This window comes from Emys orbicularis, chromosome 10 (assembly GCF_028017835.1).
Source record: "Emys orbicularis isolate rEmyOrb1 chromosome 10, rEmyOrb1.hap1, whole genome shotgun sequence".
Classification (NCBI taxonomy): Eukaryota; Metazoa; Chordata; order Testudines; family Emydidae; genus Emys; species Emys orbicularis.
This window is the reverse complement of record NC_088692.1, coordinates 74,940,566-74,961,034: the sequence shown is the minus strand read 5'-3', so window position 1 is coordinate 74,961,034 and position 20,469 is coordinate 74,940,566. Positions and strand designations below refer to the sequence as shown.

General features: G+C 43.2%; 1 protein-coding gene across 2 annotated transcripts in view; it reads left to right on the top strand.

Annotated features, from left to right (window-relative positions):
* ZFAND6 (zinc finger AN1-type containing 6) overlaps positions 1-16,580 on the top strand; it is a 54,223-nt gene extending 37,643 nt beyond the window's left edge. For both annotated transcript variants that reach the window (XM_065411679.1, XM_065411680.1), the window contains 3 exons: positions 1,823-1,923; positions 14,846-14,959; positions 15,633-16,580. In XM_065411679.1, coding sequence (XP_065267751.1) covers positions 1,823-1,923; positions 14,846-14,959; positions 15,633-15,781 — 364 coding nt within the window. In that variant the 3' untranslated portion in view covers positions 15,782-16,580. The remainder of the gene's footprint in view (positions 1-1,822; positions 1,924-14,845; positions 14,960-15,632) is intronic.
* Positions 16,581-20,469: the final 3,889 nt, after the last annotated feature.

Sequence of the window (20,469 nt, the reverse complement as noted above, 5' to 3'; positions counted from 1 at the left end):
TTCTATTTCCAGCTTGGGTGGAAGGTTTGTACTTCACACTAATACTGCCTTTTTACCCAGTCAAACTGCACAAAGTTCATGCCAGGTCTGGAAAAGTGTCAAAGTATTATAGGCCCAGGGGTAGAGGAAAACCTTCTGAAATGATGCAAGGCACCTTTACCCTTCCTCCCCCAGATCCTGGCTAGTATCCAGAGCCAGCCTCTCTTTCCTTCCGTCAATTCTCTGATAATATCTGGCTTGGTTGGCCCATTACCTAATCTGCCAATGGGGCCCATGCCCAGGGTCCCCAACCAAATGAGGGGTCCTGGAAAAATGGGCACCCTGGTGCCCCAACCCGCTCCACCTGCTCGCCCAGCACTCCACCTGCTCGCCCAGCACTCCTGCCAGGGTTGGAATGCGGTGGCTTGCCCCGCTCTGCCCGCTTGCCTGGTGCTCCTGCCAGGGAGCGGGATTGTGGCGTGAGGGCTCTTCACCTGCTCACCCGGCGCTCCTGCCGGGGAGCAGGGGAGGCACCCACGCCCAACCTTGCTCCCTGGTGGGAGGGGCAAGCCCCTGTGCCCTGACCCCATTCCCTGGCAGGAGTGCCGTGGAGGGAGGGACTGCAGGCGAAACGGGTGGGGAGGGGCCCCCTGCTTGCTCTGGCCCAGGGCCCCACAAAATTGTAATCCACCTCTGGGTAAGTGGATTCCTAAAAGGGAAGTGCCCTGCACCCTATCAGCACCTGGGAGTTTTGATCTATTCTAAGTAGTGCATCATCAGTGTGGCTGAAGGCTCAAGTCACAAAGTTGTACGGGCTTCTTTATGTAACGGGATGATGGAATGGAAGAGCAGAATGCAAGATGTTCTGTGGAAGTAAGTCCTAAGTACACCTCTACCTCGATATAACTCTGTCCTTGGGAGCCAAAAAATCTTACTGCGTTATAGGTGAAACCATGTTATATCGAACTTGCTTTGATCCACCGGAGTGCGCAGCCCCGCCCCCCCAGAGCACTGCTTTACGGCGATGTATCCAAGTTTGTGTTCTATCGGGTCGCGTTATATCGGGGTAGAGGTGTATTTGAGTAGATTCCCTTATCTTCCTGCATTCAGGCTACAGCCTAATGACCACTCTCAGTGACCAGCTGCAATTTTCTTACTCACGTTAAACGCACCAGTATGTGAATCTGAAGTTTAGTAGCCACTACAGTTACTTCATCTAGTTATCATTACTCTTAACTAGGCTTATTAGATTGTTATCTGTACATTTTGATAAACATTGGTTTCACTATACACACACAATCTGACAAAATATTTCTATCAGTAATAATCAAAATTTACAGATAGGCAAAGTAAGAAAAATCTGCTTGAGAATTTTTTAGGGTTTGGTTTAAGCATGTTTATTTTGACTTGATGTTGACAATTTATGCTTTAAAGGTTATAAAGCTTTAACTATTTGAATCTCAATTCCTAATGTCATTAAATAATAATTGTCTAATCTCCCCCATAATTTCTTGCAACTATGAAAATTAAAATGGGTAAAAATAAACATCAGTATTATCAGTTACAATGATAAGAAAATAAAAATTGATTTGCCAAGCCTACTCCTTACTGAAGTGTGTGCTACAATGGAAGCTGAAAATATTGGCTTCTCATCAGTTTGTTTGTTTGTTTTTTGTTTTGTTTATACACTAACTAGTGCTGTAATTTGCCATTGAAGTCCTTAACTTCCAAATTAAAAGATTTAGCACACTGCGTTGTTGTCCTATCATAATATCTGAGCAATCTTTGTGAAAATAAAGCCTGTACCTGGCTCTTACAAATTCTCAACTGTTTTTTTTCCTAGTCCTGTGTCAAACCAGTCACTTTTAACAGAATCTGTAGCATCATCCCAAGCAGAAATTACAGCTGTGGACAAAACAGTACCCGAAACAGAAGATTTGCAAGGTTAGTGTCTGAATTTGCATAATTAAAGCATGTATGAAACATATATGCTGTTTTTAAACCTTGACTAGTTTTATAATAAATTCTAATATACTGCATTCTGAGCAATGTAATGACAATGTTGCATAAAGCTGAAAGACACTAAAACATGGTATGCATGTGCTTTTAATGTGGAAATACTACCCGTATCGAAACTTCAAAGAAGGTTGACAAAAATGTTCACATTTCAGTTGACTTTGAATTCTAACTATATAAAATGTGGTTAAAATCGGTGTGCGCCTTAGTGCTGGGTTTTTAACTGGGGTTGGGGAAATATGCATTTAGCTAACATTATGAATGGATTGATTATTTTTTACTAAAACATTATTAAAATCAGATTTTAACTATTGAGTGATGAAAGAACTTGGTGCTGTTAAAAATATATACAATGGTCTGTTTTTATCTGCCCAAACTAGATTGTGAAATTTTTGACGTAGTTTGGATATTAGCTGTAAATGCTCTAGCAGTAGCATACATTGTTGTGGCGCTGATACAGTGTGAATAATTCTAGTGGTCTTCAATCCATTTTGAAACTGGTAATACACTGTAATATGTAATATTATCTTGTAGGTAAAAGGCTGACTAATAGTACATATACATTAGATGGAACCATCAATATTCATCTTATCAAAGATTAAATTATGTACACCAAACCTGCTGTAATTTTGCAGCAAGGGTTAAAATTCAGGTGCTAGAAGGAAAATGGAAAATACATTAGAAAATAACTGGCTTTTTCTGGGTAGGTGACTTTACTAATACTGCCCTAAAATCTTTATGGTTGGCACAAAGTGTATTTTTTTCCACGCGGTTTTCTGTTACTTACAGCAAGCTTGCACATTTAACATGATCATAAGTAAAGATATACAATAGTGTTAAGTTTTATGAGATGGGTAGGGGGAGCGGGGAGAGAATGGAATTACCAATTCTATGTCCCTAATTTTTCTCAGAACCTTGCAATACTTAGGCATTATCATCATCATGTGGTCCTCAACTTTCTTTTCACTGCTTCCTGGCCAGCACACTTCAGATATGGTGCAGATATCAATCTTCAGGGTTTTTACTGCTTGAGGAGGAGGAGGATGGCTTTAGCTGTTTCAGACAATGTTCAAATGTTCTGGACTAATTTGACATTTGCCACCACGGGCATGGGCCGAGGGGCGTACTGGCCGCCGCTTCCCGCAGCTCCCATTGGCCTGGAGCAGCGAACCGCGGCCAGTGGGAGCCGCGATCGGCCGGACCTGCGGACGCGGCAGGTAAACAAACCGTCCCGGCCCGCCAGGGGCTTTCCCTACACAAATGGCGTCCCAAGTTTGGGAAACACTGCTCTAACTTAATTTAATTATTTACTAAACATTCCTGAAGCTAAATTCTTTTACCACACCCACCTCTGATGTCTGAACCCCACTCTTCAGATATACTCTAAAGTTTAAACTTTATAATTTTGAATACTGTTCTCCCTCTTTGAGATAGGATGGGTCACTTGGTCTTTCTAACTGACTGCTACCTGTGCTAAATAGAAGAACGTGGAAAATGTTCTTATATGTGGTTTCATGCTTTTTTAGTTTATGTAGTCACAGTTTAAAATAGAGCTATTTCTAAGGTAAATTTGCACATTAAAATCCATCAGTACATAAATGAACATGTGTAAATGCATATCTCCATATTCCCATTTTATAGACAAACTGCCATGGCTTATAATTGGTAAAATATCTTACTCCTATTCATATGGAATTATCCCCCAAGTGAAGACTCCTCAATTTCACCTATGAAGATAAAACCTTAATATGAGATCTAAGATGCCGTGGACTGTATATTAGGAAAAAATATATTTCCATGGTTTGGTCTCCCTGGCACACAGCTGGGTTTTCCCTTCTCCTTACTGGTTCTCAGGCCGGCAAATAACTTTCCAAGATTCTCCAGTCCCATGGCTCTTCTCCTTGCATCCAGTGCATGCTCTGCTCCCTACTCACTTTGCTTCGTTTCAGCTTGTAGCACAGTCAAGCCATTCCATCTCTGCAGCATCTACCATCTTGTTTTTACTTTCCACAGGTGAATGAAAAAGTGAGGGGTTCTTCCTCACCTGTTCTCTTCAGTGCTTACCTCTTCAGTGAGCTGCCCCTGCTCCATGAGGGTTTGCTGCAAGAGACCCAAGCCACAGGGATAACTTGCCAGAACTAGCAGAATCTCCACGCCTAGCTAATAACTGACTGATTCTGAGATGAGTACAGAGACCACTTACCTTTTGGTAAGGGAGCTCAGGTGGTTCCAGACTGGCTTTCCACTCAGTTTTCTTTGCAGTAGTCCTGGCGTGAATTGAGCAATCTCATCTGACAGTGTAGGGTTGGGTTTGCCCATTTATTTCTCCTGAAGATTTGAGACCTACAATTCATTTCTTCCTTGGGGATGAATCTATGTGTCTTTCATCCTTTGTTCCTTCATTTTTAATAAGGCCAAGTCCTCAGATCTCTCTCATGACACTCTCCTACTAGCTCGTCTGAAGAGAGAGAATGTGTCCAGACTAGGAAGGACCTACCTGCTGAGCTTTCCTGCAGCGCCTCATCAATAGAACTGGGACTAACTGTCAAATGTCTCTGTGGCTATGAATTGAAGATTCTGAGGAAAAATTGGTGAGGGGAATGGGATAGGAAAAGCGGGAGGCCATGCTACTTAATTCATATATGCAAAAGAACATGGGTGGCTTGTGCCAATCTACATGCCAAATCTGCCCTCACAAAGCAATTTGAGCTCTACAAACTTTACAACAGATTCTTCAAGTGGGTGTCCCCTGAATGGACTGGGCAGTTGGGCAGATGCACTGTTTTCTAAGACAGACTAGCTCTTAAACTCTAGTATCCTTCACAATATTGCAGATGGGAAAACACAAGGGTAGTCTAGAAAGACTCCTGACCTTGAGGCTGCTTATTTTACTTCTGCAGCAGATTCATATCTCCCATTCTGACATTGTCTGGTCTTGTGAGCTACAGTTCCTGCTTCCCTACATTTCCCCAGCAGTAAAAGATTAATGATATGGATCAGATTGCTCTCCCTTTTCAGGGGGCTCTCTTTGTTGGGAACATCCCAGATTTCACTTTGGCCTCATGTCATCTCAGGATTTTCAGAGTTTGTGGTAGCCTTCATATAACAAGGATTCTGTATCATTCCATTGTTTATGAATGACCCAGTGCCCTAAAGGAAGTTTCTTGGAGGCTAGTTTGGCATTCTGTTAGTTCTGGAATATGGAGCTGGTAATCAGCCGATAAGGTGTTTCTCCTCCTGTCTCCAAGGTGCCCATCTGGATGCACTGACAGATGACCCTGCCTCCTCCCCCAGAAGAGTGAAAAGTGTATTGTTGGTTGGTTTTTTCACCAGAGGGAAGGCTCACATAAATGAGAAGCCCTGATACAGTAACTCCTCGCTTAACATTGTAGTTATGTTCTTGAAAAATGCGAGTCTAAGCGAAACAATGTTAAGCGAATCCAATTTCCCCATAAGAATTAATGTAAATAGGGGGGTTAGGTTCCAGGGACATTTTTTTTTTGCCAGACAAAAGACATTATATACATATACAGTATACATTTTAAACAATTTTAAACAAACAATTTAATACTGTACTCAGCAATAACGACTGCGAAGCTTGGTTGAGGTGCTGTTGTCAGAGGGTGAAAGAGGGTGGATCGTCCTGCTGCTCCTCTTGCTGTTCTTTCCAAAGTGCTGGGGGGTGCTCAACTCCCGGTTCTGCCCTAGGCCTGCCCCCAGGCCACCCCCTTTCCCCAAGGCCCCACCCCCACCAAGCGACTTCCCGCCCCTGCTCCACCCCCTTTCCCCCCGAGTGCGCCATGTCCTCACTCCTCCCACCTCCCCTCAGCCTCCTGAATGCCACGAAACAGCTGATTGCCGTGGGTGGGAGGCGCGGGGAGGGAGGGGCAGGTTGCATGCCGCGTCCTCGTTCCTCCCCCCGAGCCTCCTGAATGCCGCAAAACAGCTGATTGCTGCAGGCGAGCGGTATGGAGAGGGAGGGGGGAGTTGCTGATCTGCAGGGCCGCCGGCAGGCGGGAGGTGCTGGGGTACGGGGGTGGACGGGAGCTGATGGGGGGGGGGGGGGGGGCTGCCAGCCCACCCTGGTTCCGAGCCCCCACGGTCAAACAACATTATAAGCAAACATTGCGCAACTTTAAATGAATATGTTCTGTAATGGATCAGTGACGTAACAATGAAACAACGTTAACCGGGAAGACGTTAAGTGAGGAGTTACTGTAATGGGAATTTTCCTGTGCCTGGTGCTTGAGGAACTCTGGACCTTGTGGTCTCATGCTTCATTTTACTGCCTGTTTCACTGTAAGGATCACCAGCATCTAGTAACTACAGATCTAAACCATGAGGACCCAGACATGGAATTCCCTGTCACAAGAAAATTCATAGCTGCTCTCCAGTGGTGGCAGTCAGCCCTCTCTCTCTTTTGAAGGGAGTTTCTGTGCATAACCTTAACACTGTACTTTGCAAACACAAAGTTCAGTCTGTTCACTTCCAGGTTTTGCAGGTAACACTTAATTTTTTTGTTTAGACGCTTAGCAAATAAAATAATTTTTGCTTGGAGCTAGCTAGACTCTACACAAACATGTTTTTAAGCTACTGTAACAATTTTGTGTGAGATAAGATAATGTAAAAAAAAATTTGAATGAAATTCACATTCATGCTAGTAGTGTGAGGATCTATTAGTATCTCTTGGGGAATCCAAGATAATATTAAATTTAAAAAACTGTTCGATCTATAGTATCACAGTTCAATTTACCCATTTTACTTACCCCAGCTTTCTAAAATTCCTGCTTCTAAGAAGCAATTCTTGCTTTGTGCATCAGAAAGTTGTACCTGTTCACCTTAAATTAAGAAAGTTTCATGTTTTGGTAGCTGCTTCAGTAGCTACCATAAAAATAGCTTGTAATTTCTGGTCAAAGCAGTGTGGGGCATTAGTGCCAGATTGAAGCATTAGTTCTTTATTGCATAAAACACTGCATCAGCTGAGAATTCAAAATGAAAATATTCTGCACAATATAATCAGCATAAACCAAATATAAACATACCTCATTCAAATAAATCATTTGACGTTTATGAGTATGTTCCATACTGGTAATTTAATAAAGGTTAAAGTATGCACTAATGTTTTTTGTAGGAATCTAAATTGGTTACTATTAGATTTGTATAACAGAACACAAAAGGCTGCAATAATGAGTAGGTTTGCACTTAAGGCAGTGTGTAGACATTGCATACCCAGCTAGCACAGGTATAAATAGCAGTGTAGACACTGAGGCACTGCTTAGGCGAGTAAAGAGATGCCAGAACCCTAGAATATATACCCTGGATGTCCCTCTACGTGCCCAAGCTGTGCCTCCTACATGTACACTTTGTTTTTAACAGTGTACTGCCCAACTGCCAGAGCCTTTCACTGCCACATATAGCTACACACAGCATTGTGGCTGCAGCCTGCCTTTCCCTGTGGCACGTGGCTACACATATGCTACATGCAGCTGCAAGTGTAAATGAGAGCTTGGACAAATCACACTTACTTAGACTCTCCTAGAAGTTAAAAAAACAAACTAGCAAACAGACACATGAAGTATTATTTGCATTTGTGCAGATATCATGTAACATGTTCAGGCAGCCTAGGTAAAATTGCCAGGTTACAAATCCCTCAGATGGCTCTGACTTGATCTAGTCTGTGTGGCTTTGCCTTTATACACCCAAGTTTGTGTTATGCCTTGCAAAACAGATCAAGGAAGAGGTAGGAAACTTCAGCAAACCTGGCTTTCAAATAGTCAGTATGTTCTACAATTTGTTTACTCAAACTGGTTGTGGGTATTAAATACTGAGGCAAAGCTAAAGACCTTGGATAACTCTAAAAGCTATTAATTGTGAACATTCTCAAATCTTAAGAACATTATCCCTAATATGACAAGATAAAATGCATTAAGATAAAACCTAACTTTTTTTCCCCTCATGAGGTTTTTGCCCTAGAAATGTTCAGGTAAACCACTTTGCAAGTTATAGTGCTACAAACCATTCATTATCTTCATGTATGCTCCCTGCTAAATGCAGGGTAACACAGTAATACTTTTGTTCATGTGCAGCTAAACTCTCCAATATTCTTTGACTTCTTCTGACTATAATGTAAAGGTCACTTAAGGGCATACGCAGCATAGTAGGGCTACAGGCTGGTCTGCCTTTTTTTCTTGCTTAATGGCAATATCTGCATAACTTTTAGGATGGGAGTGGGTTTCAACAAGTGGTAGGGTTGAGAGCTTTTTAATGAAACGTGCACTCAGCGTTATGGTAGTTACATTGGCCCAGAACAGCAAAAGATTGAGACCAAAAAACCAGGCTCTCAGGCCTCCTCTGTAGATGGCCGGGAAGTAGAAATAGCTTGATTTAAGTCACTGGGCATTGTGTACCATCATGAAACTTGTCTGAGCTCAATGAAAATGAACTTGGCAAAATGTATGAAAGGTCTGTCTGTCTCATCTGACTACTGGAAGGTGCCCACTGTTGACGCATGTCTTGGTCTGTCCAGTCCATAGGTAAATAATCTTTTGAGCTGGACTATTATTTAAAATAAAAATGGACTAACTACAGGGAACACATTGCATGCAGTATTGAATATCTTAGATAAATGCTATGGTGCTCACAGTATCTGCTGGTGTGACTGAAAGCACATGTAAGTCAATGGGAACATTTCCATAGACTTCAAAAGGCTTTGGATCAGAGCTGTGACAGAACTGCTCATATTTAGTTTGCATATATTGCCCGTAGTGCTTAAAAGAGCACTTATATTGCAAAAGGCAACATGGAGCAAAATTAAGGAAGCACCCTAGTGGCTCCACAGTTATGAATATTTTGTGTTTTCCATTTGGAGTTGTGCTAAAATCCCTTAAACCGAAAACCTGACCCTGATCATTCTAAAAACAGATCATTTCAATAAGGAGCACAAACTTGAAATTTCTAGGCCACTGTCAGACTCCTAGGAGGCTTGCTTCACCCAATATAAGATGACAACTGTCCTTTCAGGCTTTCTTGAACTCCTGTAGTTTAACAATAACCGTTACGGACTTCAAATTTCACACAACATTTTATGTTGCAGACACAGCATTACATCACCTGGGAAGACTTAAAGTATCCAAAGATAACACTACTCCACCCTGTGCTTTTTGTTTTCCTTTCTGCAGTGGAAACTGATAGAACAATCTTTGCAGTCTACTTCCATTTTACTTTCAGTTTGGCTCCATGTCTTCCGCACCCTTCCCCAGACAGTCCCTCCAGCAAAGCTCAGATTCCCAGCAGAGCTGCCCAGTGTATCTCCATAACTATACCCTCCAGCGAGCTTCTCCCTGTAGCTTCCTAAACATACATCATAGTGCATTGTGCCCTCCACCCCAAGTCTCCTTTGGACCTGCTACAGTTAGCCAGTGAGACTCTCAATCTGTTGAGCTAGCCAGTGGGTTCATTGGATTAGGGTTTCTCCTTAGCAAACTGTAGGAGAATCAGATGGTGAAGTTGCTTTTGTACTGGTGTACCACCTCTGTGTCTTAAGCATAGCCTCAGATAGATCTGCACATTGTGGGGACCCTTTACCTTGCAGATTTAGGATGTACAACGGGTCCTATAGAAATTAAAAGTGGAAAAGACCTTTTGGGTCATTGGAAGTGTTCTCTTCAATATATTGCACTTCTAGCCTCATGTTTTTGAATGTTAACTATCAAAACTGTTTGAGTTTCTGGGGGGGAGCGTTGGAGGCTCTTGATTTCTCTGTGTATTAATCAGGTAAAGACGTTATCTGGTTACTACATGACCCTTCTGGGCTTTGCAGTCTAAATACTTAGTACTGCACCAGCCATTTTCACTCCTTGCTCAGGTTGGTCCCCCGCCTTGTTGCATTAATATGGGATTCTCTTGTTGGACAGGCCCAATTAGGCATACAAAAACTCTCCTTTGCAACTTGCTCTAATACAGGCAGCAAGCACTGCTATGCCTCCAAAGCTCTGGTTTATGTAATTAAGATTAATAGTCATGACTCCTATGCAAGTCAAAGATCCTTTACTTTACAGTGGGGCTGTTTTACACAAACTCAGCACCACAGTTCAGCATATTCTTGCAAGAGTTGGATTCAGGAGGGTAGTCTAGAAGTGTTACTGTGCTACTGCAACTATAGTGCCAGGAGGAGTTACAGGCCAGTGGGGCTAAAGTTCAAACCACTAGGTTTAAAGGTGTCTGAAACACACATTATAAGGGAGCTGCTGACTTCCATGTATAATCTACCTACATGGAGCTTTGAAACCCAAGAATAGGGAGGCTGCAACAGGGAAGACGTGCTAGCAGACAGTTGCTATGCTGCTTTTCCATTAGTAGTGTTTTTTTTTGTTTTTTTTTAAATAAGAGTTGTCTTTGCTTCCATTGTTTTCCCAAGCATTTTGCTACTTAGGAATCCACCCTCCCTCTAAGAAGACTGGATTACACTGGGGAGGGAAGTATAAGTGGCTTTAACACTACCTTTTCGATACCCCTCCCCCCCCCCGATACTGGGAGCCACTAGGGCAGGGGTGGGCAAACTTTTTTTGGCCTGAGGGCCACATCAGGCTTTGGAAATCGTATGGAGGGCTGGTTAGGGGAGGGGGTTGTGGCCCAGCCCCCACCTCCTATCTCCCGCCCCCACCCCGGGACTCCTGCCCCATCCAACCTCCCCGTTCCCTGATGGGGGGGGCCCCCCCCGGGACCCTTGCCCCATCCATACACACTCACTCCCTGTCCCCTGACTGCCCCCAGAACCCCTGACTGCCCCCCGCCAGCCCATCCAACCCCCACTCCTTCCTGACTGCCTGCCCAGGACCGCTGCCCCCATTCAATCCCCCTGTTCCCCCCCGATCGCCCCAACCCCTATCCACACCCCTGCCCCCTGACCACTACCCCGAACTCCCCTGCCCTCTATCCCACCCCCTCGCTCCCTGCCCCCTTACTGCGCTGCCTGGAGCACCGGTGGCTGGCGGCGCTACAGCCACGTCACCCGACTGGAGCTGGGCCACGCCACCGCCACCACAGAGCACCGGGTCAGGCCAGGCTCTGCAGCTGTGCTGCCCCAGGAACTCACAGCTCCGCCACCCAGAGCATTGCGCCTGCAGCGGGGCGAGCTGAGGCTGCGGGGAAGGGGGAACAGTAGGGGAGGGACCGGAGGCTAGCCTCCCGGGCTAGGAGCTCCGGGGCCGGGCAGGGGGGTCCCATGGGCCGGATGTGGCCCGTTGGCCGGAGTTTGCCCACCTCTGTACTAGGGCCTCAGTAGCCTTAGTGCTGCTGTAACACAAGTAGAAGCTAGATCAGCTTTAGTGCTTAAGAAGTACAAAGTGGAATGAGGAGGGACAGAGGATCAGGGTCAGTATCTTGCATGAAGGAAAACTTTGGCAATGCCATTTTAAATAACTGGTAAGTGGTAAACAAAATCGCCTCTTGCTTATTTCTCACCTTCCCCTGCTTCACGCTCATCTGACCTTTCTTGTACTACTATTGCTGCAGCCAAAGAATATTTTAAGATGTCTCTTTAGCCCATCCACTGCTGATCAAGCAATATAAAATGTAGTGTTTGCAGCGATCATAGACTACCTGTCATAACTCCTGAAATGCAAGGAATTAAAACTAAATAGAAAGTGCAAACAAGTCACTTAAAATGAGCACAGATTATTAAGACATTTAAACGAAATGGATCTAAAATGTGCCATCCCAACCAACATCTGTGGACCTCACCTAGAGAATTTCAGTAGACCATATGGGAGAGGACTTGCTGATGGATATTTTAGATTTACTTGACACTACAAGGGGCTCAGAAACAGAGTACACTTACTTTATGATGCAAGCATAGAAAATAATGTAGATGATCCTGACTTCCTAGATGAAGGCTCCAGAGAGAGGAAAGATGTATGATACAGATTTTAAACTATGTACTATAGGTAAGTGAAAGTTTTACTTAAATACTATCCATTTGGTGACACACATATTAGGTCATATAAAATTCTTTGGTACAAATGTGTCATGATGGTAGTATTGCTTTATAATGGAATGAATGTCTTCATGGATATGTTTAATTTATATATTTATGCTCACTAGGTTAACCTTTCAACCAAATTGATGTATTTATTTGCATTAGGTCTTTGCTGTAACAAACCTTTATTTTGCTATTTAGTATTTTGTGGCTCGCTAATTTTCCTTAAACAGTAACTGTAAGATATTAACTCACTAAAATGAGGTTTTTCCTCTCTTGCACACACCTTGCCGCCATTGTACATGCTGTTGCACGTCATGCTTTGTCCTAAGTCTCTTTGAGTAAATCAGTGGAGTTGGTTACTTTAGAATTTCATCCTGTTAGTTCCGAAAGACTTAGATTCTCCTGTTTTGCATCCAAACTTACTTTCCTGCCTCTTGTAACCTTTTATTTTACTAGTTTTCAAAATGTCAGATTGCCAGTCTACAAAGTGGACTTCTAGTTAACAAACACTTGAAGACAGTTATAGTTGGACCATTGATAATTTCAAAGTTGTATATACACACTAAGCACACCCCAAACATTCAGATAATATCGACAGTAAAAAAAGCATGAACCGTCAAGTAAAGGTGAGTCTTTAGGAGTAGTAATGAGGTTGGTAGAGAGCTGTTAAGTGATACTTCACCGTATCTCTGACAGATTCTGCCTGGTAAGCATGCAGTTGTATGTATATTGTCAGAAAAAGTAGCCAAGGTTCAGACAAACTTTTAAGACTACTGCTGTATCCCTTCCTTAGGAATTTATGTGATTAGCCTGGTTTCCGCTGGCATTCACCCAGTTGCAGCCTCCTTTCATTCTTTCTCTGTCCCTTCCCTTGCACACCCTATTTCTTCTGCTCACTTTCCTACACCCTAGGCAGTGCAAGCTTGTCCTATTCTGACCTAGCAGATAGCTGGTAGGTAGTGTTTGGCTTACGGACCCATTTAAAACAAGTTTAATTTCCCTTGCTGTCAGTTTGTTTAAGTTTTGGATACACCAAGGTGTAAAGAAGAGGGCAGCAACTGAACAAAATACCACTCATGTTTTTCTTGGGTCAGGCAACTTGTTCAGCTGTATGTTCTCTACTCGGATTCTCCCATACGCAGCCCATGTCTCACTTTCAGATGCGAGAGAAGATTAGAATTGCCTGGAAACATTACAGCTCCACCTTCCCAAAAGGATGTAGTTTTCAGTTTGGGTAATTTCTTCTCCCTCAGATTTCATAATTAAATTCTTTTCTCCATTGGCAACGGATGTCTTCACTTTAGCCTCCAGTGGCTGGAAAGAGAAGCTGCATCTCAGTAGCATAAATCTGACCTACCGAAAGTTGTCTGATCCAGTATTGTTATCCTCAGCAAGATAGCATTGTGAGGCAGCATTGCGTAGGGTTACCATACGTCTGGATTTTCCCGGACATGTCCGGCTTTTTGGTGCTCAAATCCCAGTCCGAGGGGAATTGCCAAAAAGCCGAACATGTCTGGGAAAATGCCGGCATCCCTGCCCCAGTCCCCTGCTTACCTGAGCGGCTCCAGCAGGCTGTGAACTGCAGGCGGATTCCCCGCTGCGGCGGCGGCTGCTGCTGTTCCCCCCCAGACACCTCAGCTCTGTGCAGCTGAAGAGCACAGCTGCCCCAGCGCTACCGGCTTCACGGTTTGCCGGGCAGCCCCCAGACCTCCAGACCCTGTGCCCCGGGCCGGGCGCTTCCCTAGCGCAGCCGGAGCCAGGGAGGGGAAGCGCCCGGCTGGGGGCGCAGGGTCTGGAGGTCTGGGGGCTGCCCGGCAAACCGTGAAGCCGGTAGCGCTGGGGCAGCTGTGCTCTTCAGCTACACAGAGCTGAGGTGTCTGGGGGGAGCAGCAGCAGCCGCTGCCGCGGGGGAATCCGCCTGCAGGTCCCCCCAGACACTTCAGCTCTGTGCAGCTGAAGAGCGGAGCTGCCCCAGCGCTACCGGCATCACAGTTGGCTGGGCAGCCCCCAGACCTCCAGACCCTGCGCCCCCGGCCGGGCGCTTCCCCTCCCGGGCTCTGGTTGCACTGGGGAAGCGCCCGGCCTGGGGCGCAGGGTCTGGAGGTCTGGTGGCTGGCCGGCAAACCGTGAAGCCGGTAGCGCTCGGGCAGCCCTTTTCGCGTGGCTGGGAGGGAGTAGGAGGGGGAATGTGGGGTGCTCAGGGGAGGGGGCAGAGTTGGGGCGGGGACTTTGGGGAAGGGGTGGAGTTGGGGCGGGGCAGGGCCAGGGCCCCGTGGAGTGTCCTCTTTTTAAAAACCTTTAATATGGTAACCCTAGCATTGCGGAAGGGAGAAGTGCTTTGTTGAACTCTAGTAAATTATCTGTGCTTCTCACTTGACTTGAATCAGCTTTGAATACTGCTAATTGTAACAATTTTATGGAACTGTTAAACCTTACACTTGCATCTTGCCAAACTTGGTAACTTCAGGCCCATTTTTAAATCTTGGTTTTTGAGATTTAAAAGGAACAGTGTGTATATATTTAAACCTTGGTCTTTCTTTATCTTACTAGTCCTTATGTTTGTATGTTATAAATTGTATATAAAACATTCAGCACTGTCAACTGACTTCTCTCTTGGATGAGTCAGATTGGATAATTAAATTTAGAAAGAGGGAGCTCAAGTGCACTTGTTGTGTGATGCAGAAATATTGCTAAAGCAGAGTTCCACCCACGATTAGATTGTAGATTATGGAAGGAAAAATTGATTACAACAAGGTTACAAGTCCCAGAGCTTGAATTTACAAAATAGGCTTCAAATTTCTCTTGTGGCGCAAACAAATCTCTTGCAATTTTTTCCACTCTTTTTTCAGTGTTTTATCTCTTTTATATTAGCTTTAGTGTCAGAGAGTGCAGAGTCTACATCTGAAGAACAAGACAAGTCACTTGACAAACCAAAACAGAAAAAGAATCGCTGTTTCATGTGCCGGAAGAAGGTGGGACTTACTGGTAAGAAATATTTCATTTTCTTTCTTAATCCAAGACTAAGTTATGCAATTAATATCAAAGGACCAAATTCTGCCTTCAGATTCATGTGTGGGTTAGTCTGTTGACTTCGATGTATTTGAAGTAAAACTTGGCCCTATGGTGTTTTCAACCAGTAGCTCTTATTAAAGAGGACTTTTCATATGTCCTTGTGTTTAACTGTTTCATTTATTAAGCAAAATGATCTTCATTACAAATGCTTCTGTTTGGGAGCTCTTATATAATGGCCTGGGGAGTTAAGGTAAATGTAATAGTCTGCTCATTAATCAGCCCTCATAATGAAGTGGTATGATTCAGTTTTAAGTATTTGAAAATCACTTGAGTCGTTCCACTGCGTGGTGACTGAAAAAATGTCTGCAGCAAGTCTTGAGGGAATGTATTTTTGTAGTGCTGTATAGTGATGCATAGTTGAAGTGAGGGCTCTTTATAATAATCACTACAACAAAGATTTATAACTTTGGTGCTTTATATGACAGCAATTTTGGCAGCAGAAACTGGCTTTGACTGACTGACGCTGGTGATTGAGATTAGTTGGTACCAAATGTGAATGTAGTATTTAGGATATTAAAAAAGCCAAACCTGTAGAATTAAATTGTCTTTAGTGTCTGTCTTAATAGGTCAATATTTCTGTTTACAGGGTTTGAATGCCGGTGTGGAAACGTTTACTGTGGTGTGCACCGTTATTCAGATGTACACAGTTGTTCTTACAATTACAAAGCTGATGCTGCTGAGAAAATCAGGAAAGAAAATCCTGTAGTTGTTGGGGAAAAGATTCAGAAGATCTGAACTGCTACTTCTGCTGGAATATAAAATCCCCTGACCATCTGCAGATTAAATTGACTTGAGCTTTTTCCTTAGTCATCAGGAATGTAGAGCAGTGTTATCTTGCCTAGACCTTTTAATCATGCATGTCATCAGAAGAATAGATTTTTTTTGTTTTGTTTTGTTTTGAAAATGACTCTGAACATTTATTTTCATTGCAGTTTTCTGTGGCTGAAGACTTAAGTAAACTTTACAAGTATTATCCTTTAAGATCATTTTAATTTTAGTTGAATGCAGAGGGCTTTTATAACAAACATGGAGAAAACATGGGAGGGCTGTGCTTTTCCAGTACAAAACATGCATGCATTAACTTTGCAGTTTATTTTCTTGTTGTATATAGCTTTTCTCTGCAGCACGATTTCTTTTTTGGTAATGCCTCATGGCACAACTAGTTATCAGTAACTGAATGTATTTTAATCATTATGGCTGCTTCTGGTTTTCATTAACAAGAAAGGTTAAACATGTTAGCATATTAGCTTGTTTGCACCCACTACCTATTTATGTATGAATCATTTGTAATGAGAGAGTGTGTGCTGAGATTATAAGTTTGTGTGGTTTTTTTTAAAAAAAATAGATTTTGTTTTCGTGTGTGTGTGGGGGCGGGGTAGGCTAGTATGCACTTCATTGCTGACTGAAGGTTTCACTGGGATTACATTCATCAGTCTGTATGTACACAAATATGAAGAATGATCTGAAGTAACTGTGCTGTATTTATGTTTATCCACGTCTTAACTTTGATTAAATAAAATTTTTTAAAAATGGGGGTATTTTGTGTTGATCACTGGTATCTGTCACACCGATTGCTTTTCAGCCCTTTATTTTGACTTGGACCTCTTGTCTCTGGTTTCTCCAGGTACAGTGCATTCGGATATCCTTGTAGATCTGAATAGCAATTAAGTCAACTTTTATCTGAATTTATTTTACCTACTGTTACAAGTAACACCTACCTATTGAAAGACTGGAGGGAATAAAGTCATTGTCGTCATTCTTAACTTGTGCGTTTGAAAACACTTTGTATATAGTCAGTGCTTTTTTTTTTTTCCCCTCCCCACTTGTCTTTTGTACAGCAGCAAGACATAAAAATGCACTTTAAAATGGGCAAATGTGATCATAAAAGTGACAGGGAACTCTGGGGCAAGTGAGGCACATGAAATTGTTTTTCGTCTACCCTCTTGAAATTGACTGGATAAGAGGTTCCAACATTGCAGTTGGTGGGAGCCATTTCTGGCTTGGAGAACCAGGCAGTAGCAGGATAATGGCTCCTCCTGATTTCAGTCTGCTAAATTGCATTCAAAGTAGTGAAACCTATATTGTCATTTTTCCATGTAAACAATTGCTCTAGCTGTTGTTAATTTGTGATGATTTAACCTAAGTTAGGGGATTTGGTCTGTGGAGTTCTGATTGGGAGAGCTGGCCCTTGAGACAACTTCTCCATTAAGATGTGATCTACACTATACAAAGGTTAGAAAACCCTTAGGCAGTGTTTCAAATTTAGTGTCCATTTTACAGACCTGGTGGCTTGTGAATCAACTTCTCTCACTCAGGGTATGTCTCCACTAGCAATGTTAAAGCGTTGCCACGGCAGCACTTTAATGTGTCTGTGTAGTCACGGCACCACCCCCATGAGGGGAGTAGCTCCCAGTGCTGGTGTACTGTCTACACTGCCACTTTACAGTGCTGAAATTTGCTGCGCTCAGGGGGGTGTTTTTTCATACGCAAGCGAGAAAGTTGCAGCGCTGTAAAGTGGCAGTGTAGACAAGGCCATCTTGCAGTTGTTCTGTGACTCATAGCTGCCTTTCTTGTCCAGTCCTGGATAGTCACTCTGCCGACAGATGTTCACACCCACCTAATCACCAATGTCCATTTAAAGGCTATGTGCTATAACTATAAGAAAGTGTGTGACGTTTTTGTAACTGCACATGTAAGCTCACCCTGCATTGGATTCTTTACAAAACTTACAAATACGCAGAAGTAGGACTCAAATTCCGCTCTGGATCTGATCCTCAGTTTACATTTTACTCTTACTTCCGATTAAACAGCTTTCAAATATTGTGGAACAAGTGAGATTTTGTGTGCAGTTGCTCAGCCATTCAGGATTTTGACTTTATTTTAAAATGTTAATTTTCTTTAATCAATGCTGAATGCATCCTTTAAAATTCTGAACCCTGCAGGAAAAGTGGTTACTGACAATTACCAGATAAGTACCATACATTTGAGGTAATCTACAACGTCAGATGATGGAGAAAACCATTTTGTCCCTGCAGGAACATATCATGGAGGTTTTAACTTTGAAAATCAGATGTGGACTTTGAACCATGCACTCCTTGGCTGTGGAACATAGGGAGAGGGCATGAATCAAGGTCTTGCAAATCAAGATAGTTCAGTGGTCCCCCAGTCTTTTTGGGTTAAAGAAGATCCTCATTTATGATGTTTGTAAACAGTGCATCCAAGTGTCATGCAATGGCATAGCATGGTAGTCACATCTCCCTTGAGTCTTGTATCTTTCCTTGTCTTTTATGTTTTCCACAGGTTTTGCTTACCATTTTTACCCTCCCCCACTACCCTTTCACCCAGTTCCCTTCTTCTTTTCTGGATCTTCCTTCTCAAGTTTTTGACCCCTCTCCCTTATCTTCTTCCTCCCCCCACTGTCAGTCCCTCCCTTCATTTCTCTTTTTATTTCTTTCCCCACAGCTTCCTTTCTCTTCCTTCATCTCTACTGTATATTTAACACAGCGACCTATTGGTGTGTTTGTACTGCTGCAGGACTGACCAGAGAACAGGCACAACATGCATAAAGAGAAGCTGGTTGGCTTAAAAGGAACTGCTGCTTCTCTGCTCCATGGAGGAGGGAGGAGCAGGAGTAAGGCTGACATCCCTGAGTGACGAGGAGGGAAACAAGTGCAGGGAAAGCAGCTGCCTTTGGAGTTCCCATGCTCCCTTTGCTACCTGGTTCTGCACTTATGACATGCAGCAGGAACGATTGTGCCCCCTACCTCACATATTGGGAACCACCACCCTCAAACAGGAGGAAACTAGAACTTAAAATGCTATCCAAAATCAGATGGGGGTATTGACCAAGATTTAGAGTCAACCTTATCCAATTCCTCCTCTGTGCAAATCTATTTTGAACCAATGAAATAAGTATGCAACCTGGCTGTTGAGGGCATGCTGTCATTGTCTTCCAAGCTTGTATAAAATTCCTCTAGGAGTTAAGTGTATTGTATACAATGAATAGACTTTGGACAACATCCTTCACAATTTATTATTAATGCACTAAAATAGAAATAGCACACGACACTGGAGCTTGATTTGACTCTTGCTGCGCTTAATGACAGCACTATGACATTGATGCTTCCCATCCTAGTAGATGGTCTGCCTGATGCTAGCAGATGAGCATTTACTTCCCTTTATACCAGTGCATCTGTTGCATCATTAAATGTGATGCTATAAGAAATCCTAATTGTGGAGAGGTATTAAGTGTGTTTCAATGAAACACATTCTCAAAACTTAATGCTTTAACTATAACTTTTGTTTTGGCGTAGATAAAATCAAATCAGCTGTGGAAATGTTTAGCAATATATGCTGGCTACCATAATAATGTAGGTATTCAAATGTCACAGTATACTGTGATACTACTGCAGTTAAACATAGTATATAACTGCTTGAAAGCTAATTTTTCCATGCAACGAACATTCCTAAAATTACATGGGCCAAGGCCTCAGCTGATGTAAACTAGCATAGCACCCATGAAGCTATGCCAATTTAAAGTAGTTGAGAGTCTGGTTTTACGATTGCTACATTAAAGAGCAGAGCAAATCAGAATAAATCCAAGCAAATCTTTGTTCCTTTAACTAGTCTCATCCCCCACCAAAATCAATTTAGGATAATCAGCTTTGTGGTTTGATAACCAGGAGTCTATAAAAATCTTCATTCAAAAGGAATCTTCTCCCCCATCCGTTCTTTTTACTTCTTTCAAAAAGTCCTGCTTTTACATTCAGCCTTGTGTCCACATGTAGAACAGTGGTATTGGGTTTTTAATTTTTGGTCTAGGTTTTTCCCAAAAGGACCTAGGAGGGTTGGGAAGGATATGGGACAGAGTGAGGTTGTGTTTTCTGTCCTTTGCCACTGTTTGCAGATATTCACACCTCAGCAGCTGGAGCTTTATAGAAGGAATCAGCCAAATGGGGTTCTTTTGGAACTTCTAAACTGCACAAATTCTAAATGAAAACTGTCTGCTCTCCCCATGGTATCTGAGCTGACAGCTGAGCTGCCCCTTTTGTGTCTAGGTTCTTGTAGGGTCATTTGATACTATCACTTTTATAGCCAAGTGCCCCCAACTTGGGAAATAAATGTATGTCTCCTGGCCCAGCAGGCACATATCAATAGATTCTCCCAGTAATCAAGGGTTCAGGAAGGGGGAACAGTCTTCCCCTCAGTAACCGTACAATATACTCCTCTCACAGAGGCTCTAGCCAGAAACAGTTAATGGTGCAGAGGCCTCTGCTGCTGAGTCATGCAGAACTCTGGTATTAATTAACCATCTAGCTTACAAGCAGGAGCAGGGCTGAAGGGAGTGGGCTGGAGAGCAGCTTCTGGTTGGTTTGAGGCTGAAGAAGAGGGTGGGCCCAACAGATCCACGTTGTCTAATGCAA